General features: G+C 51.1%; 6 protein-coding genes across 6 annotated transcripts; 3 read left to right on the top strand and 3 right to left on the bottom strand.

Moving 5' to 3' along the window:
• Window positions 1-64: 64 nt before the first annotated feature.
• Window positions 65-3,366, bottom strand: LOC125955907 (protein regulator of cytokinesis 1-like). The gene is made up of 5 exons (XM_049687234.1): window positions 3,128-3,366; window positions 2,640-3,046; window positions 1,223-2,559; window positions 1,003-1,140; window positions 65-772 (listed from the first exon to the last, which is right to left on the bottom strand). Exons 1-5 carry the CDS (start codon window positions 3,166-3,168, stop codon window positions 491-493), a joined length of 2,205 nt encoding a protein of 734 aa, XP_049543191.1. The 5' UTR covers window positions 3,169-3,366; the 3' UTR covers window positions 65-490.
• Window positions 3,367-3,818: 452 nt separating this feature from the next.
• On the top strand, window positions 3,819-7,125 carry LOC125955911 (zinc transporter 9). The gene is made up of 7 exons (XM_049687240.1): window positions 3,819-4,174; window positions 4,263-5,004; window positions 5,084-5,210; window positions 5,291-5,697; window positions 5,775-6,103; window positions 6,177-6,365; window positions 6,441-7,125. The coding sequence occupies exons 1-7, from the start codon at window positions 4,127-4,129 to the stop codon at window positions 6,483-6,485; spliced, it is 1,887 nt and encodes a 628-aa protein (XP_049543197.1). The 5' UTR covers window positions 3,819-4,126; the 3' UTR covers window positions 6,486-7,125.
• Window positions 7,126-7,154: 29 nt separating this feature from the next.
• Window positions 7,155-9,192, bottom strand: LOC125955917 (arylsulfatase B-like). The gene is made up of 3 exons (XM_049687249.1): window positions 8,649-9,192; window positions 7,881-8,576; window positions 7,155-7,797 (listed from the first exon to the last, which is right to left on the bottom strand). The coding sequence occupies exons 1-3, from the start codon at window positions 9,083-9,085 to the stop codon at window positions 7,194-7,196; spliced, it is 1,737 nt and encodes a 578-aa protein (XP_049543206.1). The 5' UTR covers window positions 9,086-9,192; the 3' UTR covers window positions 7,155-7,193.
• Window positions 9,193-10,330: 1,138 nt separating this feature from the next.
• LOC125955937 (tryptophan--tRNA ligase, mitochondrial) lies at window positions 10,331-11,689 on the top strand. The gene is made up of 3 exons (XM_049687286.1): window positions 10,331-10,457; window positions 10,529-10,690; window positions 10,765-11,689. The coding sequence occupies exons 1-3, from the start codon at window positions 10,365-10,367 to the stop codon at window positions 11,638-11,640; spliced, it is 1,131 nt and encodes a 376-aa protein (XP_049543243.1). The 5' UTR covers window positions 10,331-10,364; the 3' UTR covers window positions 11,641-11,689.
• Window positions 11,690-11,785: 96 nt separating this feature from the next.
• On the top strand, window positions 11,786-14,806 carry LOC125953699 (IQ and AAA domain-containing protein 1-like). The gene is given in 2 exon segments (XM_049683418.1): window positions 11,786-13,406; window positions 13,503-14,806. Coding segments are annotated over 2 exon segments (2,925 nt in total).
• A 5-nt stretch (window positions 14,807-14,811) lies between these two features.
• LOC125955901 (N-acetyltransferase eco) lies at window positions 14,812-18,190 on the bottom strand. Its single transcript, XM_049687218.1, has 4 exons — window positions 17,838-18,190; window positions 15,987-17,759; window positions 15,233-15,908; window positions 14,812-15,160 (listed from the first exon to the last, which is right to left on the bottom strand). Exons 1-4 carry the CDS (start codon window positions 18,007-18,009, stop codon window positions 14,959-14,961), a joined length of 2,823 nt encoding a protein of 940 aa, XP_049543175.1. The 5' UTR covers window positions 18,010-18,190; the 3' UTR covers window positions 14,812-14,958.
• Window positions 18,191-27,320: the final 9,130 nt, after the last annotated feature.

Below are 27,320 nucleotides of genomic sequence, written 5' to 3'. Positions count from 1 at the left end.
TATATTCTCTTTTATTTCAACATTGTTACATGAATCGAGCTATTAAGAGTTCTTTACTCCGGCAACGCAAAAATGATAAACGCTCAGATTATTATAAGTTCACCATTGTTACATGAATCGAATTATTAAAAGTCCTTCACTCTAGCAACGCACAAATGGTAAAAGTAGAGAAACGCAAAATAAATCTAAACTAACTAACCGTTCATGTAACAAACCCTTTCAATTCCTTCCGATTTCCGTTTAATATGATGCTCCGATCAAGGGTGCTGCGGCAAGTCAGCTCCGATGGAACAAAATGCACCCGAGGGGGGTAGAGAGCGAAAGAGGGTACGCCTAAAAATTACTTCTTCAAACAAATAACCCAGCTGTGCTGCGCTTGGAAGTAACCGCTATTGCGCGGCATACAGATACATATTTAAAAACTAATAAGAGACAAACTGATAAATTACACATGAAACGAACCACAAGCATATTGCAACGACAGATTCTATTAGAATGTTGTTGGGCAATTCTTGGGAGTCGGCTTGAGCCGCAGCGTAGCATTGCGCGTTCGCGAGCTGATCGTTTCTTGTAACGCCTTGTGTTGTGATCGGAGCGAAAAACCATGCGCGGTCGAGGAGGCGACAGGATCTTGATTCTCCTCCTCTTCGCTCAGGTTCGCCAGTCCAAGATCATCGCACGCAACTCTGATTGCCGGTGCGTGACCGTTGATTTGCTTGTTACGATGCACCATGTTCGCCGCTACAACTGATGAACGATTGGGGACATTATTCTACAAAAACGAAAAGAAGAAAAAGAAGAAAACCGACATGTTATTGGGAATCAACTTTAAATGCTCATTGCATCTTGGTGCTATTTGGTTCACAAAACATTGTTGGTGGATAGTAGCACTTAGAGATAATCGAACATTTAATACCATCATGACGAACGAACGACGAACATACACATAAAGCAGGATGAAAAATGTTGTTGCCGGTGCCATCATCTTCATGAAACACGTACCTCAAAGTTCTCGTAGCAAACCGAATCTTGCAGAATTGTTCCTTCGGCAGGGCTGATGACCACGGATGGTAGCTGATGCTGTGACTGTTGTCTGTGCACCCCGCTTCGGCGTTTACCTTGCGATTTGCGAAGTGATCGCTATAGAAGAAACAATGAAGCAGTAAGTATCACGCCCGGCATATACCATCACTTGTGGTCCTTGCTACCCTCCTTTACTTACCCGCTTTTGTACGATGCAACCGGCTACCTTCGTATCGTACACCTTGATTGAAGGCAACTTACGGCCGGGTACCACCGTTTTGGAGTTCGATCGATTAGTGATGCTGAGTGCAGGACTATTGAGCTGGCGCAATAGCGAACGCTTAGCGTGTATCACGTTCGTCGGTGTTGTGGCCAGTTTGCGCTTCATTTGCGATCCAGCAGTGCCCTGTTTGCTGGCTGATATCAACGGTGTAACGGGTACCTTCCGCGAGGATCCCATCATTCGCGATCGGTTCGCCGATAGTAGCGACATCGTAGACGAACAGCCACCACCACCGGTACGGGTAAGCATTAGAGTGTCCGCTCCACCGGGCCTGGGTGTTCCCAAACCTCCGACGACGCCATTCGCCTTCTTGCGAGCACTCGACATTAGCTGTTTAGTTTCCTCGCGGCGCATCCACTGCTCCTGCATCGTATCCTGCAAGCTGCGACCGTAAATTGTGAATGGTCGGCCATGCTTTGTCTCGTACTCGAAGCAGGCATCACGCAGCTTTTGCTCCACTTTCGGTAGTTTGGTCCCGATACGCCGACGTTCCTTTTCCTCTTCCAGCAGCTTACCACCGCGGTTGTTGTATCTGTTTGGATCGTTCGTTTTGCTCTCGAGCGCCAGCATACGTTCCCACATTTCCTGCCGTTCGGCGATGAGCTTAAAAATGTGCTCGTTCGTACTATAATACTCCTTTAGATCCTCCAGCTCCATCTCGTGCAACGTCAGCGTGTCCTCGTTGAAGATGTGCGTCCGGAATGTGGTGAACCGGGCCCGTTCATCCTCCGATTTGAGGCAACGGTCCCACCACATGGTAATTTCCGCACGAGTACGCTCAACTATCGTCTTAAGGTTTTCACGACGCAACGTTTCACAGCGCTCATACTCGGCATACAGTTTGTCGAAGTTACTCTGTGTATAGTTCTTAAGCTTTTCGAACTTTTGCATGATGGCCGGATCTACATTAAGGTATTTCCACATGCGCGCCAGCTGAACGTGCTTTTCGTCGATTAGCCGTCGCAGCTCTTGGTACTGGCTGGCGGCATAATCATGCAGCTTACGCAGTCCTTCCATGTTGGTATTGGTCGGCGGGAAATTGCGAGCGTTCAACAAGTGCTGCTCTTGGTCCGTCTCTGGCATGATTTCCAAGTCCGCCATATAGCCTTTAATCTCTTGACGCAGCATAGCTATCTCCTCAAGACGAGCCAGTTTCTCCGCTTTTAGTCCATCGATGTAATTGTGGTAAGCCACCAGCTCTTGTTCGGTTGGCAACGGATCCTTCTGCAGGAACCGAGCCTGCTCACCAAGCTCTGCGTGAAATGGAGACAGAGAGTAGGTTAGCATGCTAAAACCGCAGACATATCATTCTGGATGCGAAAATATAACCTACCTTCGCAGAGCGTTTCGGCTTCCAGCGCAAAATCATCGATCACGGCCAGCCGTTCCCGCAGCCTGCTGCGCATCTGCTCAAGGCTGCTGTCCAGCTTGTTTTGTAGCACCAACAGTGGCAACTTTTCTTCTTTTTCCCCTTCCAGATGAAGCAGAGGATCGGGCTGCTCATTCAGCAGCCGGCTTAGATCGTGCGCTTCCTTGCGCAGCTTGATGATTCCATCCTCGATGCGGCATTTCCGCTGATTGCTTTCCTCGTACACCTCGTCAAAGAAGGCCATCATGTGATCCGGCAAGCGGTGCATGTAATCCTTGCAGATCTTGCTATCGAACATGGCAGACCAGAGTTGCTCCATTCGATAAACGTTTTCCGCGCAGATGTCTTGCATCTTCCGCAGCACCTGTGCACTGTGAGCGATGAAGAAGCGTTTATTTAGCGCCGGAACACAACATGTTTTCCTGATAACCTGTAATCTGGTCGGTACTTACTCTGAGCCTCCATCCAGTTTTTTCGTCGCGCTTTTGTTCATTTTCGCTTCGTGATGGTGTTTCTTCCTCGAAGATGGCGTTTTTCAATAATCCGAAATATCCGAATCCCCGGAAAACGATGACAGCACTATTTCATGCGACGGAACACTCCTTTTTTACAGAAAAACACAACTTCCCACAAAGACAATTCACAAGCAGCTAATTCCGGAATCACAAACTACGATTTTCGGAGTAAAATTCCACTTTTCACTTTTTCACAGTCACAGAAAACAGCGCGTCTAGCTGGGAGGAGCGTGCGTTTAACAGAAAGCAGCCGTTACTTGAAACAGCCGGATTTGAACGTTGGTGTCATCTCTTTTTCGCACGATTTTACCTTCTTTTCCCTCCAACGTGAAATGCGGCAGGGTTGCCGGTTTCACCGGAGAAATATTCAAGTGACGATCAAGTGGTGGAACGATAAGTTCGAGAGAACGATAAGTTTTCCAGGCAGATTTTTCGATTTTTCCGTAATTCGTCCAGGGATACTAGGTAGGAAGCGGAAAATAGGTAGGAAAATACGTGTACCGCATTTTGTTCCAATTCTTCATCGTAATCGTAATGATATCGTAATCTACATCACGTACGTTCATAAGTTTATGGTAAGCAGTGTAAACACCTGGCCGCTTGACGTTTCGGGTGAAAGTGCGCCTCCTCGCTCCTCCCTGCCGGACGACCTGTAGCCAATTTTGTTGGCGTCGTCGGGTTAATTTTGCGAAGACAAAAGCAAAAGAAAAACAATAGAACAAATAATATGCACAATATTATTATGTCGAACTAGCGCTGTTGTCTCCGTGGTGTGGTAGTGATCGTTGGACGGTTCTCCTGTGACCGGCCCCCGGCACAGATTTCCTTCCGGTGGGACACTCCTTACGAGCGGGGGCTCGCCCTTTCCTGAGGGCGAGGCATCGGATTTTCCTACTACACCACCTTCTCAGCAACGGAAACAGCATCGTCACGAGAATGGTGGTGCATCGAGTAGCCTGGCTGTTGCTATGCCATCGGAGTCAGGTGACAAATCGATCGGATGTTATGATTTTTATTACAATTTATTTTGCTTTTTCTATAACCACTCTCTTTATCAACCGCCTAAAAACAGCCACATCTGGTGCCGGTGCGAAAACTTTCGCTTAGCGCACCAAGGCTTCGCTGGTGGCCAACAACCGAGCACGCTTTACGTAAGGATTACTTGCCGTCACCGCTTGGCAACCGAAGTTTTACCGTGTCACGGTCCGATGAGCGCAGCCAATCGAAGAAAGGCGAACCGGAAACCACACCAGCCGAGAAGCAGCAACATACAACCCTTGAGATTGAGACTAAGAATGGAAAGCTAGTGGTGAAAACAACGGTAGCCGATTCGAAGTTACAAGAGGTCGTGATCGAGAAACCGAAAAACGATGGAACCCTTACGGCAACTGCTGCTCCTTTGGGGCTCGCGGTTTCCTCGACCACAATAGATGTTGGAGCAGCAGCAGCAGTAGTAGCGAGCAGCAGTAACGAAACACCAAAGGTCCTGCTGACCGAGGCGGATCTGAAGGAACAGCTGGCCGAAAAGAACCGACAGCTAGCGAAGAAGCGTATCCGGGTGGACTTTTCGCGTTCCTCGCTGGAGCGCAACTTCATCACACCCGTGCGGGCCATGTCCGACTTTTTGCTGAAACCGTCCGATCTCGAAACGTTGCCGAAAACGAAGCGAAGATCACCGTACGAGCAGGAACCGGCCATCACGGTCTACTGGCGCAAGGATGTGGAAGCGAAGGCGATCGACGTGTGGGGCACACGGGAGAACCTACTGAAGGAGTGTTTAAAGCGAGAGATCGAGAAAAAAATGCACCAACAAAGTAGGCCTCGACCAAAAAGCGGACGCAACGGCGTGATCCTTCTTCTTCTACAAAAATACCTCTTACCTCGTTATTGCAGATATATTCACCGTAAAACGACGGTTGAGAGACTATCGGCGTGAGATTGGCAGCCGGACGAATGTCGTCGATTCCGAGCCCGGGCTGTTTGGGAAATCGGGCAAAGTAGTCCTTACAGCTATTGCAATGTAAGTGGTACTAAGCACAGCAGATAAGAACCGCACGATCCTAGTTGCTACATTACTCCCCTTTTTTCCCCTTCTTGCAGCAATGCCACGAACTGTGTTTTCAAGTTCGGTGCCTGGTTGTACACCGGTTCGCACAGTATGTTCGCCGAAACGATTCACTCGCTAGCAGACACGATCAATCAGTTGATACTGGCGTACGGTATCCACAAATCGACCCAGATTGCCGATTCCGACCATCCGTACGGTTACGCAAACATGAAGTACGTCTCGTCGTTGATTTCGGGCGTCGGCATCTTTTGCGTTGGCACCGGTCTGTCGTTCTACCACGGTATTATGGGTCTGGTCGATCCGCATCCGATCGATGACTTTTTCTGGGCGTTCTTCATTCTCGGTGGTTCGCTGGTGTCCGAAGGCGCAACGCTGCTAGTAGCCATCAACAGTTGCCGAAGCGGTGCAAAGGCGCTTGGCATGAGCTTCCGGGACTATGGTACGACGAGCGACGAGATTGCGTGCTTTGAAGTTTGTTGTAATCTTTTGCGACTCTTTTACCGTCGTCTTTTCCAGTGGTTCGCGGACAGGATCCTTGTGTGAACGTTGTACTTACGGAGGATGCCGCAGCCGTCCTCAGTGTAGCGCTGGCCGCAACCTGCATGGGACTTTCCACCTACACGGGATCGCCGATTCCGGATGCGGTCGGTTCGCTCCTGGTTGGGTGCATGCTCGGTGGTGTCGCTTCCTTCATCATCTACACGAACGTGGCCGCACTGGTGGGACGCTCGATACGGCAGGAGAATCTCGACAAAATTAATGCCGAACTCGAGGCTGACATCATGATTCGGGCTATCCATGACGTCAAGGGTATCGATATGGGTAACTCCTTGGTTAGATACAAGGTCAGTTGATCGGTCGTACCGCGCGGTTGTCCCTTGCTTACACTCTGTCTGTCTATTTGTTTGCAAACCACAGGCCGAAATGGATTTCGATGGACGCGAGCTAACGCGCGTGTATCTTGATAAGCAGGATTTAAACACGCTGCTAGAGGAAGTGCGCACCTTCCAGACGATCGACGAGTTGGAAGCGTTCCTACTGAAGCACGGTGAAAATATCGTCGATCTGATGGGTGGTGAAATCGATCGGATCGAGATGAAACTGAGGGTAAGTGGATGAAGTGAGATGATGTCAACCATAGCCTATCTTACCGTTTTGCATTTCTCTCCTTTGTTTTTGCAGAAAAAATTCCCCGAGATAAGACACTGTGATCTGGAAATACTGTAAGCTTGTCACAGGTGATTGGCTTCGTGTTTTCTTACTTTCCTTTCTATTTTATGTTATTGAACTGATCCGTTTTTGGGGGGTGAACTACTGCGCCAACTTCGCTTATACCGAACGGCGTGAGCTGGCTGAAAAGCACACGCTTTCGGAGGAAGGACAAAAATAAAGTTGCGTTTTTCTTTTTTACCCAGACCCCATTCGATCCGATAAAACCTGTCGGTCGTTCGTTTTAGACAATATCTGTGCTAGCTGGCCCCAAAAACCGCGGGCGCGGGCATTGGGATACAAACAGAGGAATACCAATAAACCAAATACGATGCAAGATTCTAACGCGCTTGTAGTACTTAACAAAGGCAAGATCACCATAGTGATCATCGTGATCGTACTGGAGCTTCCACGGACGTGTGGAAACCATGGTCGATCATCGCTACCACACTAACAAAGTGCACACAGACTGGCCCGGGTTTGATTATACAATCTGCAAACCAAAGGGGCCAATGTCTGTAACGACGCACACGCCCTCCTAACTGCTTCACTAGGTTGAGGTTGATCAATGTTTAACTTGTAGTAAAGGCACTACGATGAGCTTCTCAGAAGTATTCATATACCTCCGTTGTTGTTTTCACAGTATTCTAGCGATAATATGTATTAATAAAATGATAACTTTTTTTCACCACACGCGTGGTGCCATCTAAATGCCGAAATTTTTTCTCACAAATCCTTCACCGTCAATACCTCCGGTACCGGTTCGTCGCCAAAATTGTGCCACGTGTAGTTCCAAAGACGAGGTTCTCCTCGAGGATCGTCCCCCATGTTTGCTGGTGGGATCGCCGTGCTGTTGTAATCGGCCAACCGGGCAAGCAAACTTTGCACGATGTGCGGATGGGTGTCCGCTAGATTGTTGTACTCGCACGGATCCACCTCCAGGTCGAACAGGCACACGGTGTTTGCCTGTGGCTCGCAGCGGTTCGCCATGTGGGCACCCGTACCACAGGACACCGTGGCCGCACGCCGGAGTTGTAGAATCGTTTCCTTCGTCGGAAGTACTTTCACTTTGCTCAACACAAGACCCGCGGTGCTGTTCAAGATGGCGTCTAAGGGATAGGCCGTTTCTTTCCTCGTCCCGGCCGGTCCATACCAGCCGTCCCAGGTACCATTGTAATGTGTGCCTTTGACGATCTTCCAACTACCCACGGTAAGGGCGGCACTCTGCCAGATGTCGTCAATGTTGTGGAGGATCTCGATGCGTGCCGTCGGTTCACCGGTATTAAGCTCCTTCCACACGCTTATGCCATCCAGATCTTCTGGTAACGCACTAGCGAATGGAAGAAATCAAGAAGAGAACGGTCTTCAATAGTATCGCTTAGTAGTATAATAGTAGTGGAACTTTCGTAGTACCTAAGGTTACCTCCTGCAGCCTCGTACAGTGTCGGAAGCCAATCGCACACCTGCATCGTTTGCTGTGATACGGCGTGTCGCTTCTTCAACAGAGGACTCCAAATGAATGCCGCCCCACGGACACCACCCTCCCAGAGTGTATTCTTGACACCCCGCAGTGGCCAGTTGGAGGCCGCATTGTAGTTGAAACCCTCGGCGGGACCACCGTTATCGGTGCTGAACACAATGATTGTGTTTTCTAGCATTTGTCGTGTGTGCAGTGCTTGCACCAGCGAGCCTACGGTTCGATCCAACTCCACCATCATGGCGGCAAACTTTCGGCGCTTGTAGTTTACGATATCGGCCAATTCGTCGACTGTTTCATCGGGTGCGGGTAGAAAATCGTACGGATTCGCCGAATGGACGGCTCCGTAGGCGACGTATAGGAAAAGCGGTTGACTTGTGTTATGGCGCCCGATTATCCGGACTCCTTCCTCTCCCAGCACGTGCGTTGTGTACTGTCCATGCAGATCGTACGCCACATCGTAACCCCGGCGCATATCGAGTCCCCAGTGGCCATGCTCGACCGCCGTATGATCGTTTGCATGCTGATGCCCGGTCCAAAATCCGGTGTGACTATCGAAACCGCGTTGGAGCGGTGTGTAGCGTAGCTGGTAATGGCCGAGGTGCCACTTACCGACGATGTGGTTGGTGTAGCTGGGGAATTTTAAGTCAGGGGTCCGTCAGTGATGTCATTCCGCTCACTCCCTCTCTTTGGTGTCAACTCACCCCAGTTCCTGTAGATACTGTGGTAGTAGCTTCTCCGTGAGCGGCAGTCCTCGTGGTTCCATTGCGTACAGTACCGAATGCTGCATGCCGGTATGGATCGGATACTTTCCAGTCATTAGCGCCGACCGGGATGGTGTACAGATCGGGTTCACGTAGTACCGGTTCAGAATGATACCGGAGTAAGCTAGGGCGTCCAGATTGTGCGTCGGAATTTGGGCCGATCCGTGAAATCCCACATCGTTCCAGCCCAAATCATCCGCCAGAATGAACACGATGTTGGGTGGCTGCTCATTTTCGGACGATTCCTGCGATAGTGCATCACTCGTAAGCAGCAGCAGCAGTAGTAGCAGCAGGCCATATAGGGTTGCCAAGCGATTCGGTGTCCCAGGTGCTTGAGATCGTCGCCTGCTGGCGGTGACTGGTGTCGTTGTCTTCATGCTTCAAACTTGCTTTTAAATGGCTCGTCACAAAATTAAATACCAAATCTCCTGATCTGATGCTTTACCAGTCTTTCAAGGGACTGGTTTTTCAAGGGGTCGAATTGAGAACTACCACCAATCGGATAACCGAGCGGCTTTGTACCGCAACGCGCAAATTGCGCGATGGTGCGCGATCGACGTAGCGTGTTTCACTAAACGCTCCACGGCCATTTGGCGGGTGTGAGCTCTAGAGCTGCGTCGAGCCATCATCACCCCTAGTGGGGCATAATTGAAACGCTCAGGAGCAGCAAAACACGTGGTATGTGAGGGTGGTGGAGCAGTGGTAGAGATGAGGTTTCTCATAATTTATTTGTAAATAATGTCGCCGGTAACCATATGTGAGAGGGGAGACCGAAACCGGTTGTTGGTTTTTGTGTACTTTTCATCGTACACAATGCAGCTGTAGAAGTAGTTTTGTTTGTTTCTAGAGAGTTTTCCTTTTTTGAGGCATGTTGTATTGATGGATCTGGTTTCTGAGCGTTTCAATAAATGCGTGGTTGCCTTTCAGATACTGAAATGGAGTTGTTCTATAAATAGCAGAAAATATGTATGAAGATTGGCGGAACATATTCTGCTTCCAGACAAGCTAATGTGGCTACTGCTTATTCTATTAATGGTCAGAAATTCGCTTGCGTTTAATTTATGGCGCAAATGATCTATGGGATTTGCCCGGCAACACCACAGTCGCTAAACAAACTCTTAAATCTCTTCATTTTCTTAAGCAGCTCGAGGTAATGGTGTTCGCCAATGCGCAATTCAGCAAATCGGCTTTCCTTCAGATGGGCGATTCGATGCATCGATTACATGTGCAGCAGTTCGTGAATTGTAAATTAGATCGTAATCGTCTTCAGGGACTGGAGGAAAAGTTTCCCAACCTGAAGATTCAGATGCCACGAGCAAAACCAATAATTCCGAGGGCACGATCACCTTCGTGTGAAGATTCCTATCGAGAAATGTATTACACATTAAGATAAGCTACCAAATAATCGGCATTAACGCACACTGAATTATTTTAAAGATATTTCTGTTAACTTGTATGTTTTACTATTGTTTCTTATTATTATATCTCTCGAAATGAGCTTGAGAAAAATAAAAGTTCACTGAAAAGTAAAACCCAACATACATTTTTATCCCATCTTCTGGTTCTTTTTCTTCTTCTTGTTGAATGAAGCTCGTCAGCTGATTTTGACGTTCCGTCCAAGGTCACGCACGGCCTGTACACAAACCGCGCGTAAAAATGTCGATTTTGAGGCGGATTTTTCCAACTCTTTCTCGCACCCGTTTTTGTGATAGAACGATTATCAAACGATCCGCATCTTCAGAGTCCAAGGTAGGTAGTGTCTGGTAGCATACGGACTTGCTCGTTTCAACCCGTTAATTCCGTTTCCCCTCTCTATTTAGCCAGCACCATGGCCAAGAAAAGTGTTTTCGGGTGTGCAACCGACCGGTGCCCTGCATATTGGCAACTACTTGGGTGCCGTGAAACGATGGGTGGAGTTGCAGGAGGCGGGTGAGGACGTAACGTACTGTATCGTCGATTTGCATTCCATGACCATACCACCGGTGAGTGTTACATGAGCGCAGGATTCCTGATCCCCGGTGCTAACGTCTTCATTCTATGGACACGCATACATCAGGAACCGGAGACGCTGCGCTACAACACGTTGCAAATGACGGCCACCCTGCTGGCCTGTGGGATCGACCCGGAAAAGGCTACGCTGTTTCTGCAATCGGCCGTACCTCAGCATGCCGAACTGTCCTGGATACTCGGTTGCCTCACGACGATGGCCCGCCTAACGCATCTTCCGCAGTACAAAGAGAAATCGGCAAACATGAAAGAGATCCCACTAGGACTGTACCTGTATCCGGTGCTGCAAGCGGCCGATATTATGCTCTACAAGGCGACGCACATACCCGTGGGCGAGGATCAGATACAACAGCTACAGCTGGCCCAATCGCTTGCCCGTGCCTTCAACAATAAGTACGGTCGTACGTTTCCCTTCTGTGAGGCACTCGTTAACGATGGTAGTCGGTTAAAATCGTTGCGTGATCCGTCCAAAAAGATGTCCAAATCGGACCCCGATCCCAAGAGTTGTATCATGCTGATCGATCCACCGGAGCTGGTGCTTGAAAAGGTGAAAAAATCAGTTACAGATTTCCGGTCGGAGGTAACGTTCGAACCGGAGCAGCGACCTGGTGTGTCGAATCTCGTTACGATTCACTCGCTGGTTAGCGGAAAGACGGTAGAGGAGATATGCCAGGAGGTAACGGGGAAGAATACGGGCCAGTACAAGCTGATAGTGGCGGACGCACTGATCGAACACCTGCGACCGATACGGGAACGTATAGCACAGTACACGGGCGATGTCGCATATCTGACCGGTGTGATTGAGGATGGTAGCGAGCGCGCTAGGGCTATAGCTGAGGATACGATCGCCGAGGTGAAGGAAAAGATTGGTGTTGATTGTTTTACTGCTACAAGGAGAACCGGGGTGAGGCATCAGAATAAATAAAGTTCAACCGCGTTATTAGTCAGCCGTGTACCAAATAGCACACACGTTTGCTTACAATCTGTAGTAGTCTAGTTTTCACCTACCATCGTAGTAGTCTTTGGTGTGTAGTTTCGATCGGATAGCCCCATCGCCACCACAAGCTTCGATGGCGCAAGCGAAAGGGATCGCAAAATTTTGGATAGCCACCAGCAAGCTGATCGAAGATGTGCTGTCCCACGAGCGATTTGTGCAGGCTGCGGAATCCACGAAAGATGTCCGCATCGTCCATCGTTTGGTATCGGATTTGTACTGTCGCTACGTGGAGCTGTGTCGGAGCCTAGGGCACTGCTACGACCAAACGCTGCAGGTGCAGAAGCGAGAAGTAGTCCAATACCTTCTAGAAGCCAGCAACACGCGCCTACTAGAGCTGGGCTCCATGTTGAAGAACATCGAGCTTAGTGATTTCGTGTACATTGACGGCGCTCTGCAGGAGCTTCACTTAATACCGGAAGATGTGCAAGCCGTACGGCCATGTTATTTCCCTGCCAAACGGCCTGCTCATCTTCAAGAGTTGCTTCGATCGAAAAGGCTGCAGCGATTTACTCCAGCTAGCGGTAGTAGCAGCGATGAGGAGGAAGAGGAGGAAGAGCAGGAAGACAATTCTTTAGAGAATGATGAGCAGCGGGAAGAGAAACCGGTACCCGGATTGCTGAAGCGACCGATTGTAAAGCGGGATCGCAGGAAAGAACGGTTGCTCTGGGCACTCCGTTTAATACTGGCCCACGAGAAGGCTCGTCAGGCACGGGTTCGTCGGACAAACTATCGACTCCATCCGGACCGCTACTTTCCGAAGCCGATCGATGAAGATTTGGTCGATATTCAGTATTAGTTTTTCTTTCGCCCCGGCCAACAGATGCTCTTTCCGGTTAAGCGAACCGTTTTCGACTGGAACTTTCAGATGCAGCAGAAAGATCTGGTCGCATTCGCATACTACACGCCACCGGGTTGGCAGGACACAGTGGCCACAGTTCCTGTCGTTCCTGCGGAACCCTCCAGCGTAGATAGGTCAAAGATTAACGCAGCAAAATCGGACGAGCTCGATACTGCGCTGGCCTTGGCCGAAGCGGAAGCATTACGTGTGGCCGAAGAGGAATGCGAAAAGTTTAGACTAAACCGTGCGGCACGACGAATCCAGCGCTGCTGGCGTGATTTTCGTGCAGCAAAAGAGCGAAAACGAGCACGATATGAACGATCGCGGTTTTTGGGTCTTTTCGATGATCAAAAACCGATCGATCGGTCACCGATGGTTGCCGTAGATCGGGCGCGTACCGAGCGTAGCAACCAGAGGGTGGCGTTCGATCAACGCTTTCTAGAAGCGATCGCAGACGAGAGGGCAAGAATACTGCGGACACGTACTCCTGCACTGCTCGAGGACATAACGGATCTGGTGCGTGCCTGGTTTCGTCAGTGGTACGACGAGACGCTCGCTTTCGATGTCATCCCGGAACCATTCCAAGGCGGTACCGTGCTGATAGTGCGAGGTGATACCCGTACCCCGATGGAATACCTGGAGGAGGAGCGTTTGAAGCGGTTGGAAAAACTGAAAACACCGGAACAGAAGAAAAAGGAAGCGGATGCGAAAAAGGCGGCCCGAGAACTGGAGTTGAGCAAAAAACGGGAGGAAAAGGAACGAGCGAAAGAGCTGGCCCGAGAGAAACGTGCCAGGGAGAAGAAAGAAGGGAAAACCTATGTCTTCAGTGAGCCGGAGTTCGTTACCAATGCGTTCGGTAAGTCCTGAGAAGGAAGATGATAGATTAGCGGCCAGTCATTTCTCAATTTTTTCAATTCCAATTTCAAATTCAATTTTGCCATTCCTCTTTCAGTGAGTCTCGAGGAAACGCTTCGCCTGTATCGGAAAGATTGGGCATTCATCGATGAAATGAAAAATGTTGCCGAGCTGCCCATCATGGAGTGGATAACGCTGGATCAATTTGCCGAAGTACACCAGGAGCTCCACGCCGAGGTGCACGAGCTATTGAAAGCGGAACGCGAACTCCTGCAGCAGGCACTCTGTGCGGATGAGAAGCAAAAGTACAAACCTCCCAAAGCGCCACGGCCTCCGAAGGCGAAGAAAGGCGATAATAAGAAAAAGAAAAAGGATCGAGAACCGATTGACCTCACCGCCGATCGTACGGTTCAATCGTTGTTCGAGGAACTGGTTAACGGGAACGTGGTCAAAGCGTACCGGAAGCGAACGATCGATGAATTTGTCGGTGATCTCAACTATGCGGCGTACGAGCGTCGACAACGCTTCGAACAGGACCCACCGGCATGTCTTGGCGAGATCCGAACGATCGTACGATCCTTTCTCTATGGAATGGGTCCATTGGCCACGATTCCGAAACCTCGCTCGCTATGTCTGGTTGCACCGTCAGGATACGGTAAAACGCTCCTACTCGAAGCCATCTGCCACGAAACGGACTCGGTGCTGTTCGATCTGAGTGTTGAAACATGCCAACCAATTCTTGGCCCCGATATACCGGCTTTTCTACAGATGATTCTAAAAGTAGCGCGACTGTTGCAACCCTCCGTGATTGCACTGGAGGAGATTCACAGGGCGTTCTACAAAAAGGTACCACCAACCGAGACCCACCAGGATCCGACGAAGCTCGGTAAGTGGTTGCATAAGACGATCGTGAAACAGCTAAAGCCGGAGGATAGAATCCTTCTTGTGGGCACCACCGATCGACCGTGGCTGGCGAAAGTGGGTCCACTGAAGAAGTGTTTTGACAAATTTTTGGTGTTTCCCCGTCCCGACTATGGCTCGACGGTGCTGCTTTGGCAACGGGCCCTACTTCCGTTCACGGGTGTTCCGCGTGATCTCGATATTTCGGCACTGGCTACCGTTACGAAGGGATACTCGCCCGGTCAGATCCTGCAGTGTGCACGAGAGGTGCTCACGATTCGTCGTCGAATGCAGTTCGGTCGAAGGCCACTGCGTGTGGAAGAATTTGTGGATCATTTCCTCTCGCAAACACCTCAACCTCTGTATCCCATCGCGGACAAGGAGTACGAACGGTTCGTAAAGTGGCACCGGAAAGTAGACCAACTGGCGAAACAGCGAGCTAAGCTGATGCGCGAACGCGAAGAAATGGCCAACCCCAAATCAAAGGGTAAACCGAAGTAGGGTGAGGGGACAGGGACCGAAAGATCCTTTCCTCTTCGGGGAATGCGGTTTATTATTTAATATCAGGGGAAAAAACTGTAAAAGACAAAACAAACAAATAAGACCAGAAACAGATCGAAAGTGGATCGCATTTCCGCTGGAAACGACCACGCTTAAAGATAGACAAGGAAATCCTTCCGTCCGGTTACCGACTCGGCGAACTGTTTTCCATTTTCTGTCGGTGCTCCGAAGGCGATGTCGTCGCGGGCTAGCGGGTACCCGAGTATGTAGTGCCCCCGGATGGCATCGATTAGCTTACGGCCAACACCCAGGCGCCTGTATTTCGGTGATACCCAAATGCGTGAAACACCGCACCTGTTGCCGGCCAGAGAACGAAGCAATTTAGATGCAACCGATGCTAATTCGTTTATCCATTTTGCTACCTACCTGGCGGGATAGTACTCGGACGAATAGCAATCGATAGATGAACCGTGCAGTCCGGGGATACTGATCATCCGGTTAGCCGATTGGAGTGATTCCACCACGCAGATCCCGAGCACGGTGGAGCGTGCCACGGCCAGATACACGCACCAGGCACCATCCGGTAGCTCACCTTGCGTCGCGTAGCCCAGCTCGGTGTCTACCACTTCCAGCACCTGGTGCACCTTAGTGAGCCAGTGTTTGCTATCGGCCTGCTCGACAACGATTATTCGCCCCGTAACGTCCCACTCGGGGACGGCCGTCACGAGACGCTCGTTCGTCCATCCACCAAACACGAGCTTAGCTTGCGATCGATGAAAATTGTCGTGAATTAGCTCCTCCTCTGGTTCGTGGCGTGAGTAAACGAGACCACAGTCGGTACATCGGATCGCTCCGTATGCCCGTTGGCCCGCATCTATCTGGTACTGATCGTGACCCGTACCGTGACGCTTGTGAGCGTTGGAGCGCGATTCACGAAGCACGTGGAACACATCCGCGTGCTTTTGTTCTGCCATTTGCTGGCCCCGCCATAGCTCTTTCACCTGATCCTTGTAGAATATGGGATAGTACTGGCTGTTGAGACCTGCAGCGGCAGAGGAGGTACTGTCCCTGGAATCGTCATGAGATTCGCTGAATCGATGAGCTGAAGAACAAAAAATGTAGCAGTTTAGTATTTTATCTTTCAACGTACGATTGCTCTCGCTGATGATTTATGACTTACGTATATCGCATGCATTATCGACGATCATTGCATTGAGCAGATCTTCACTCAGTTTTGACTTGAGAACTGCGGGAGTATCGTGTATGATGACCATTTGCGACGGATCAGTCTCGGATGCTTTGGAATCACAATCCATCGCGTCCATTGAATTGCTCATTTCTAGCTCACCCGGGAGAACGTAAATGACGTTCGGTTGCAGCGGGATGGGATCGTCATCGGTATCGTCACTGGGTAAAGGTTCATCGGGCGTTTCGCTTTTGTATGGCTCCTGGTAGAGCACACTGTAACTTTGATCTAGTCTATTGATCAACTCGTCCACTTCCAGCTGCTCTAGCTCAAAATCGAAAGAACAATCCTTCTTAAAGTCCATCCGCTGCCGTTTGGGAGCGGCTGGGAAGCTGGACAGTTTCCTCTTGCCACCGCTCCGTACGGCGAGGGAAATTGAGTTGAAATGGTTGTACACCTTCTTCGTTGATCGTTTTCTGTCACCGGAACGGAAGAACTTACGACTGGCCAGATCCGCGCCACAATCGGTTCCATCGTCTTCGTCGGAAGAGGAGAAATCGGCCCCAGCACCGGACAGTGTGCTCAGATCCGTCATCGAGCGTGTCAGCGACAGCGGACGAGCACGTTTAAAATTCTGTTGCCCCGCACGCAACAGATCGGCCACACGTGCCATCTGGTACGACAGCTGGGCTGTTGATTCTTGATCCTCTTCGAGCGTTCGGCTCTTCGGTGTTGTCGGGCAACTCTTGGTCCCGCCTGCGATGGCACGTTCCTTCCGTGGTTTGGAATGCTTTCTCGATTCTTTCTTGCTGGCCGGTGGTTTCGGTTTGCTTGGTTCGGCTGTCGGTGGTGACGGTTTCTTCGTTGATGGCTTCCGGATCTTATGGCACACACCGCGCTGTCCCAGCCGTGGTGCAGTGGAGGAGATGGATTTCGAGCGTTTACGCAGTGTGCTGTTGTGTGGAGTTTTGTGGGGGGTTTTGTGAGGGGTTTTACAGGTCGATTTGCCCCCAGTGGACTCCTGTGTTGGTGGGGTAGTGATCTTCGGTCCACCATCACTACTCATCGATGAGGCGATAGGCGGATGGGGTGTTTTCGGTCTTTCCATTGTCGCCATCGACGTTGACGATGACGAGGAATAGAATGATTTAGTCGGAATCGGTTGCACATTGTTGAACTGTAGGGACGTCCGCGCACGGCTGTTACCTGACCGCTTATTGGGTGGTATTTCATTCTCCTGATCGCTACCAATACCCGATCGCCAGGGTGACGGCGAGGAACAAGCCACCTTAGATCGTGATGCGGCAGCATCATGTTGTATCGTATCGTTGTGCTCCTGGAATGGCAGGGGACGTTGTGTTCGGCGCATCGCTGGCCCCAGCGATCGTACGTGCGTTGGTTTAGCCTCACTGGAACGCACGCTTACACTGGGTGTTCGAAGGACGTAAGGTTTGGTCCGTTTGTCGACCAGATTCAAATCCGAGCTCATCAGCAGCGAAAGCGAGTTCGAGTTGCTTTCATCGAGCTGGGCGTTCTCCTCGGCGCTTAGCCTACTGCTCGAGGGTGTCTCGGGGATACTGTGAAACGAGAACCGCGTTTCCTCGTCAACGAGGCGATTCTCTTTGTCCGGATCTGCCGGCAGCAACTCGTAGCGGCCGTTATTGGTGAACCTTAGCATAAAATCGGGCGAAAGGGAACGATCGCTCTCGGGAGATTCATTGCCGAACAGATTCCGAAACGAGTTGATGTTGTGTGTCGGGGGATTAGCTGAAAGTTGCCATAAACATATGACCATGAAGTTCCGGTATACGGATTGTTTTCCACACTGCCGGAGAGGGTACTTACACTTTCTGGTACTTTTGCGTTGATTGCCAGACCGGATCGGTGTCATTGGACCCAATTCCGAGTCATCCTTGTTATCGCGACCGAAAAGGGCTTTCTTTCGGCTCGAAAGTGTGGGAGAATTCTCGTGCAAGCGCCCCAGTCGACTCGCGGTTAGCGATTTTGGTGTCTCCATGCTGTTTTGTTCTGGTTTAAGACGCACGAAACATGCTCGCGAAAGAAAACGTACAAATACACACACTTTTCACAGCGAACGGCTATTACGCAGCAGCTTTATTGCAAACTCCTTCACAGAATTGCACATGTTTGCTGGGATTCAATCGCGAACAAATAAAATAATATGATCTCATGCCGCGAGCGCTTTGTTTTGATGCTGTTTTGGCGCCATTTTCGTCAGTTTCGTTCCCTATTCCGATCGTGCTCAAGCTGAGTTGAATCTGAAGCGCGCTTGACACCCAAGCAGCAATCACACACGCAGAAGGTTCAAAATAGTTCCAAAATAGGTATGAAAATAGCACGTTTTTGGAACAGACGTGCATCGTATAACAGATTCATATAACAGTGTGTTGTTGGAATAAATTAAGCGATTTTCTTCACGTAATTGCACTAATTTGCTATTTTTAATTGACTGGTCGTCGATATACTTAAATATTAAGTATTTCGGGGGCCTAATACAATCTTTAAAAGTGATATGAGTTCCGAACAGTTGAAAAAAAAAAAACCTTACAATGGGTAATGAATTTGATTAAAAATGGTCATCTTGGAGGACTCCCGGAGAGATGTTCTTTATGGTAATGCAGGAATGATCAAGGGGAATCCAAAACAACAAACACTGCCCAAAAGGAGGAGGCAATTTTCAACACTCATTACCGTCTGCCCCATCCATGGTAGGCCCCCGGCATCTCCTTTTCAAAGACATGTGTCGATCGTCATCGCAAGCACGTGATTTCCCAACCGATTGTCTATTGTTCTGCGGGCTGCTTCTGAGCTGCAACTGCTTGCCCGTTGTTGCTGGCCTATTTTGACGATTCGGTAAGTATTGTGACATTTGAACTCCTTTCACGCCTTATTTTTTTCGCGAATGATAAATAGACGCACACCGAAAACCACGCGGCGGTAGGTCTGGCCATGCTTCCATGCTTGCACGCAGCGAGAACTGTCGCCAACCGCCGTAACAACGTAATGCGCGACTCTGTGACGATGGCGCGATGATTGATGGAAGGCCCTTTCTCTCTCTCGTAGAGCCAAAGTTTGAGGTACTGAAAGAAAGAAAAAAAAAAAAACCGAAGAATTGGGAACAACAACACAATGCTCGGGGTGCCACCAGCGATGGCAGATCAGCTGAGAGGAAAGATCTGATTGCTCCTGATTTTTCAAAACCTTTAGCACTCCACTCCACCTCTCCAGCCGAGGGGGGGAGGGGTGATTGAAATGAAGGAACATCGCGCAGTAGCGCCAAACCGTGGTGATTCGCTGTGATGTAATACCCAGCGTGTTGGAGATTAATTTATGACCAACATTCCGGCGTGAAAGTGTGACAACAAGGCGTTGACGACGATGGTCACGGTGAAGGTATATACGCTCCTGGGCTGTTGGGCTGTTGGGCTGGTCCGATCGTACCGTTAGCACACATGTGCGATCAAATTAATTGTTGTTCGGGTTCCACTTTATTGCGTATTAATGGATCGGTTTAAGGGGCTTTTGATGGAATTATTCAATTATCTTGATATTCACGTTTACACCGGGATTATTGTGCATGATTTATCTAACGTAAAATCGTTTTTACACACCTTTGCCTCTTTACCTTTAGCTTTGAATCTGTTTCAACTTGGAACCGATTGTCTGTAATAAATAGTATCTGAAACATCTGAAGCTTGCGACAGTAAAACACTCTAACACCTTAGTATCTTTAACTACTTTGTAAGTCTTTTCTCCCTCTAAACGATTAGATCATGTCGGGTCCGAAGCCGATAGTTAGCAAATGAACTCGTTCCATGATAAATTATCCTGCCTATCCTCGGACTAAATTCGGATCCCCGTACCCCTCTACTCTCCATCATCCCCAACAACCACCGGATGGCTCTCACTTTCAAGAAGCAAACCGATTTAATGATCGACTCACGATCACCTATTTTTCCACGCCGCACCTTCTTCGGCAGCGTGGAAAGTGAAGCGTAGCCAAGAGCCGTACCCTCCGCGTCCGTCCGTCCGTCCGTCCGTCCGAGGGGCACATTATGTACGAGCGCGCGAACGCACGCGCGCGTGGTATAATTAAGAAATTTCTTCTCTAATTATGTCGGCAAAGGTAGAATGATCGAAGCTGGGAGCTGTGATAGCCGCTCACCCCGAGCCGCTGCCAATATTGGGCGTTAAGTCATTAGTTAGTTATCAGCCTATACACCGGACTGGCCGATGAAGGTGATTGAATTATTTGCCAGATCAATTAGGTACCCAACAGTCCAGCCCCGGTCCGGATGAGGTTCAGCCACGATCCGTTATGCAATTCCGAGCGAAGAAAGGTTTTAATTCTTTAGCGTTTTATGCGTTGCTTTCTCGGTTTTATGTTTTTTCTTCGTTTTTTTTTTACAAATTGATCAAATATAGAGCAAATGTCGTGTGACGTCCGATGGGTTCGATGGATCGTGCCCCGGGAGTTCTCTCGAGTTTGATGTTCCCACGCAACGCCATCACATCCCTTCCCATGACGTAAGAGGGCCAGCTTTCCCAGCTATCCGTAGGACACAACAACAGCTCCCCTTTAGCTGCCCACAGCTGACGGCCACTTGTTCGCAGCCCTGCTGCTTGCTCCCACGCAACAGAATCCTTTTATGGACGGGCAGGCAACGTGTGGCCGACCTCCGGCGTCTCATAATTCTGAGGCCACCGTGGCAACCGTGTGTAGACCCGTGCGTGGTTTCCCCAAGCCCTAGCCCCAACAACCGGGAACAAATTATGCGCAGCACTAGAGAGTGCTGAACACTTGATCGACTGGATCGACTTAAACAGTGGCAGTGTGCAGCAGTGTATTTCCGATTCTGATCTGATCGATTGATTCCGTTTGCGCCGGACGGCCTGGCTGGCTGATCTGGTCGGTCCGGCTGGTATCCAGTATGGTAATGAGTGGAACTGTTTTAAGCAGCAAAAAAACACAGAAGGTGTTCCAATTATTGGAAGCCAAAGTCTAGTAACTTGCCAGTGCCCATGCTATTTTCGAAACGGGTGCTACGGTAGGGTGCTTGTAGATCGGTATCGTTTAGCAGTCACCGCGGCCTCTTCCCCACAGCGGCCTACGAACCGTACGCGTACGAACAGGAATGTAACGTAACGCCATTACGCCGTTGTACGTTGTGCGCGGTTTCGTGCGCTGGCTTCGAAGCGCTCGCCGAAGGATTCCCCCCCGGGGGGAGGCAGCGGTGCGTAAAATTTGGCACAAACACCCCCTCGACTTCGCCCTCATCCAAAGTCATCCTTCTCTGCGAAATGGTTAATTGCTCGCAAATCACGTATCACGTGGTTGCACCATTTTTGGGCCATTTTCGCTACTGATCCCTGCTCCCCCTTTCCTACTCCCCCTGCTCCTGATGCGCTGCTTCTAATTGCTGTGCCGCACTTGCTCAAGCGTAATGGCGGCCACACCGTTGCCCCAAATGCGGCGACGGAGGGTGCGAGTGGCCACGGACCCGGAGAGGTGGCCACTCGTTTTGTATGACATAAACACGCGGCAGGCGCAACAAACAGCGCTGCAGTTGCATGTGCAGGGTGACAATATGTGATTGGCACGGGGCACGCGCAGCAGCCTATGCGCAGAACATAATCGCACCGACCACAAAGCGCTAGAAAGCTAATTATGATCATCGGCGCAAGCGGCGGCACCGATATCTATGTCACGATAAACGATCTAGTGTCTCCTGCTGCTGCTGCTGCTCGACGTCTCAACCTGCTGGCTGGTGTGTGGTGTGATCGAGCGAGCTGCTGTCGTTCGATCGATTAGATCATAAGCGGGGAGCGGGCACAAAATTATCAATCTTGCTGGCTGGCTGGCTGGCTGCCCGGGCCAACATAAAGAACACGGCAAGAGTATGTTAAATAATCACCAACGGACCAGACAAACTCAGGGAATCATAAAAGCAATGCCAGGGTGGGGAGAGGGTACGTTGCGCGCGCGCGCCCGCCACTGACTTCGAATAAACTTTAACAAATCCCTTACCAAGGTCCCAAAACGTCATTTATCTTTCTTTTCGCTTTAATTGCTTCCAGTCGCACGCGCGGCACGCGAGATTAAGAGATGCTGGCTGCCTAGCTGGCTGTCGGACTCGCCGGCCGTTGCTGGTATTTCAATTCATTCAGCGCCACAACGACCGTCACCTGAATCCCATCACCGAGGCAAAATGTGTCCAGATCTCCAGCAGCTTAATTGCAAAAAATTGCTTCTTCCGCCTGACCGGAAGGAAGATGGAGGTGGTTTGGTCCGGACCTATGCTGCTGCTGCTGTTGCTGGTGCCGCTAGTGGCGGTTATAGTTGGGGCATAAATCTTCGGTGCAGGCCGCCACGATATCGGTTCCCTATCAATTAGTAGGCTGGCCCTCCGGTTGACCATCGCGATGGCATCGGCATCATCATCGCGCCTCGCGTGCGATTCTCCATCATAATTCGTCGCCATCGACGTCGTGGTAATCCAAACTGCACCCCTCCCGCCAGACGGCCTTGTGCTGCGGAATAAGATTTGCGCTCTCGAGCCGCACCCGGATCACGCTCGATGTGCGCCATAAATCATAATACTCCCCCTGGTGCTTTTGCTGCTCGTTGCGGTTGTTTGAAGATGCACTTGATGCTGTTGCTGCTGCTGCTGCTGGTGCTGCTGAGGAACAGCACGGGAAGTGTCCGGTTTCCTGCTTCACCATCAAAGGCGATCAATCATCGTGCGATGAGATTAAATCATTATGTTTAGTCACCACCAGCACCATCACCATGTGCATCGGCAACTGCCAGCAACGAGCGAGCAACGAGCTACTCCCAATTTGTCGCCGATTGGGCGTCCAAATCAAGGTGACCGCCACTGCCACCACTACCACCAATAGCTGGCGCCTCCACTGGCATGTACAGAATCAATCAATTAAACATGCAACAATTTGCCATAAAGCGCGTATCAGATCGATCCAAAAAGCCAGACCCCATGGTGGGCCCATGCCCGGAACCGCCCCTGTCTCCATGATGGCCTAGTTGACTGTAAAAGGTTCGCCACACCGCCATCGTGTGGCTCGTGTCTGTCTGTATGACAACTTGAGGATCTTGTACGAGCAGTGCGTAGAGGGACCTAGGGTAGGGTGCTCAGATATGTCCCTGCTGCAAAAATCCCCCCCCCCCACCTTTCCCATGGCCCTGACTGTTTCGCCAAGAAGGAAGGAACGCGAATGCGTTGGTCCAGGCGCGGCGAACCATGAACGACCGTACCCTTGCCGATGAGCCGATGATGACGACGGAAGGTCATCATCGAGGTGGACCATCGAGAAATCGTGGCCAGGGCGGCATGAATGCATGCATGGCAGCAGCAGGAAGGAAGGAAGGAATGAATGGTTCGGTGATCGGTTTGACCGTAAGGAGTGCGCACCCTAAGGGGTGCGCGTTGCTGCGCCTCGATTCGTTAATTTGTTCTAAATTGAAAACATATTATGTCACGGCAATAATTGGAGTTCGAGAGTCGAGGCTTTGTTCCGGAGCAACGGTTGGTGGTGAAGGGGCAGAGGGAGAGAGAGAGAGAGGAGCGGAGGCGCGCAATGGTTCGCTTGGCATGACGGGGGCCTTCGCGATCGCCGCGTATTGATCTATGATTAATGATTGCCGGGCGCGACAGCCGATGGCGACTGGCATTCGAGCGGCGGTGGCGGCGGCGGCGGCGTTGTTGGCGTGGCATGCGGTGCATGCGCCACGATGGCGATGCTGCCACCACCAAAAAAGCCCCCCGCAAAAGATCCTTAGTCCTTGGACGAGAGCGCGTCGCGTGCGTGCGTGCGTGCGTGCATGAGTGGCAGGCTTCAGAGGAGAGAGGAAGCGAGGGAGGGATGGAGTGGTGGAAGGTTGGCATTGGGCAAGGCTTTTTGGCGCGTCGCCTTTATGCCCGGATCCCTGGTCACATGTGTGTGCGAATGACTGTGGGAGAGACCTTTAAACTTGAACTTCAAACCGCCAACTGTTGCCTCGTGCCGTGTGTGTGTGTGCGTGTGTGCCGGACATACGTTTTGACCAATTCCCTTCCTCCACCACTCCCTGCCGGGGACAGGTGCGCTTGGTTGGGAGAAGTTGGGTCCCGAGCCCGACAAGTGTCCACTTTTGTTCGCGATCGGCTTTCGGGTATCGTGGCGACGATGGCGGCGGCGGTGGTGGCGGCAGTGGTGGCTATTGAACAGACCTTGGCAGCGGAAACGATTAGGCGGACACATTGAGGCAGGCGTCGCTAACTAACCGCGAATGGAATGGAGGAACAGAGGGGCGGGGTATGGTGTGACGTTGGCGCACACGTCTAGTGTGTTAATGGTGGCGGCGAGAGGAGTAGGCGATTGCCTGCTGTTTCTGTTTGGTCAGATGTCGTCGTTGCATTTGCCGTAGCGGAGCGGACTGCCGGCGAGGTTCCGGCGTGCGGGAGATGATGTTGATTTCGATTCGATTCGGCTGCCATATGCGAAGAAGGTTGCACGAGGTGTGAGGATAGGTTAGGCACCCGCTCCGTTGCCCCCGGAGCATGCTTCCGGGGGCCCGTAAGCGTTTTACGGAACATCCTTGACCGTGGCCCCCCTGTCCTGTTGCGAGGTGTTGCGTGATTTTGGTCTGGATGTGTGTCAAGTGAAGGTAGCTTTATATTGCGCAATGGCTGGCTCCTTACATGGGAGTAATTCCGGACCGGGTGACAAGTGGGCATCTCGGGCATCTCTTCAGACAGGGCATTACCATTTTGGATGTATTCTTTATTTGAAAGGGATCATGAAGTCTTCAAGTTAAACATTCGGAGCCTGAATACCACAAGTAAACCTACCGACAATAGGAGCCTGCTTGGATACTTGGATACGTTGGCACACTCATATTGTAGTTAAATTGTTGTCTGATCGAAGTATACATCGCCTTTACTTCTTAGTTTCCCTTAACTCGCATCTCCAGAATCTCTCATTCGTGATGTCGTCCTCCAACGGTTTGATTCGTCCCGGACTAACGACACCCGTTTCCGGTCAACTGGCCCAGATAAAGCTGCGCCTACGGAAGAAAGTACCTCTGCTTTCCGGAAAGGACGTTCGCCGGGAGCGTATTCCATACTACGAAGCCATTTCGAGTGAGCTATACGAACGGGGCTACACCGATGCGGCCTTCCTGGTACTGGATCTGATCGACTTCGAGGATCGGCACGTGTGGCCAACGTCGGAGCCGGTGATCGAGCAACGAAGACTTCGCAATTCTCGCAAACTACTGGACTACCTTCTGTCCTCGTTGACCCGGGTGCAGCAGTACAAGTACGGCGGTCAGTACGAGCAGGAAACGGAGGAACTGCTCGGTATGGCCCGTAAGTTCGACCCGGACACCGAGAAGCGCTGGTTGGCCCGACAGTTTTATCTGATCGCCCTGGAGCGATCCGGTGACGTTCCGCCAACGGTTCGTCCGAAGGTGCAAGCCAAGGTCCGGTATTACTATGCCAAGCTGTTGCTGCAGATACGGAGCGCACAGGTACAGGCGATGCAGCAACTGGAGGATGCCGATAAGGCGCTGTCGTTGGCACACACGAAGGGTTACCCCGTTGGGCAGACGCTGGAAGAAGAGAGTAGGACCGAGCGGCTGGATGTTGCCATCAATACGGTGCTGTTTCAGGTTCACCGGCAGATGGCCAACGACTGTCGACGGTCGCCGGTGTGGATGCAGGGCCAGTTCGTTCGTGGTGCTCATGAGGCTGCCTTGAAGAGTAAGTCGGACCTGTGGAGCCCCGGGATATGCGGATGTTCTTGAATTTCTCCTTACTAATTTCTTATTCCAGCTCAGAAGGCGTCAATTATGGCGGAATCGTTTATCGAGTACGGCGACTTCATGGCCAACGAAGCCCACGACTGTTCGGCGGCATTGACACTGTACAAAATGGCGACACAGCAGGCCGAGCTGGATGGTAGCAAGCCGGATCTGCTCTGTAAGGCGCGCATTGCCCTGGCCAGCACCTATCACCGGTGAGTAGAGCTTCCCGCGACTTCTTGCCCGACCATTCAACCAACGCTCACCGCAAGATCCTCGCTCCCTCTCTAGTCTCAAGGAAACGGCAAAGTGTGCGGCACTGCTCCAGCTCATCGATCGCATCACCGGATCGGAGCCGATGACACTTTGCCGGGCGGACTATCTGTTCGCTGCCGCTAGCATCGAGCTGGAGGAGCAAACCAAGTCCGAGGACGTACCGAACCGGATCGAGGCGGCCAACCAAGGTACGTTGGCGAAACTTACCCAGTCCGCCAACATCTACCGGCACTTTCGGCAACGAGATAAGATGATGGAAGCGCTCTGTCTCGGCGGACTTACCCGCGCCCGCACCCAGTTTGGAGCGTACGTCAAGCTGCTGCCGGCGGCCATTAGCACTTCCGACGCAGCACTCTACCGGATGATCGATTGGTTTGACGGAGCGCGACCACCAACACCTTCACCGGACGGTGGACAATGATATTTGGCGGGAGAAATATTGGATCCGTGAGGATCCTAGAACCACTCAAAACAGAAAGAGAGCGAGCAAGCGCGAGGTGAGTCGGGGTAATAAAATTCCTCATCCAGTCCCAATTAATTAATCAAACAAGTTCTGGCACCTGACACGGCCACACTACGGGTCCACGATCGGTCCAGAGGGAACGAGCACACCATCACTAGCGGAGCGGACGGACGGACGGACGGACGGGGTCATCGATCTGAGATTCGTATTCACTCGGTCTCCGGGGGCGAAATGTCCCGCACATTAGTGTGTCTCTCCCCCGGGTGTGTGTGTGTGTGTAGGTTCTGGTGCTAAGCATCATGGTCAGGCAGAGACCGATCGACGACGTTGGTGGCATTGCTTAGTGGTCTTTACTGTTCCAATTAACATCGAGCTGGGCGGGCTCCGGAGCAGCTCGGCGGTCCACGGAACGGAGGGGTAGACGAGGCTGGTGAGAGGAGCAAAGGAATGGGTGGACGAATGCGATTCGTTTTGCTAATTTGTCTGCCCATGATATTCCCTTCCCCGCTGGTAATATCTTATTGATCGACGAGAGATTGTGAAGATATGGTCCGGTCCCGGTGGGCGGGGGGATGCTGTCGTGAGCGGGATGGGACGAGGGAGGGGAAGTGTGCCGCCAACAGATGGGAAGTCACGAGCAGCACCGCGAGGGGAAATGGCTTACTGATGCGTCCCGTCCCATCCATTTCGGCAGCAATTAGCGGATTCTAATTAATGTATTTTGTTCTCCGCCTGCCATCCTTGGAGCGCCTGGGCCGGAGGGGTG

The sequence above is a fragment of the Anopheles darlingi genome, chromosome 3, assembly GCF_943734745.1.
Source record: "Anopheles darlingi chromosome 3, idAnoDarlMG_H_01, whole genome shotgun sequence".
Taxonomy (NCBI): Eukaryota; Metazoa; Arthropoda; class Insecta; order Diptera; family Culicidae; genus Anopheles; species Anopheles darlingi.
Note: the sequence above shows the minus strand (reverse complement) of the source record. Positions and strands in the feature narration are given on the sequence as shown.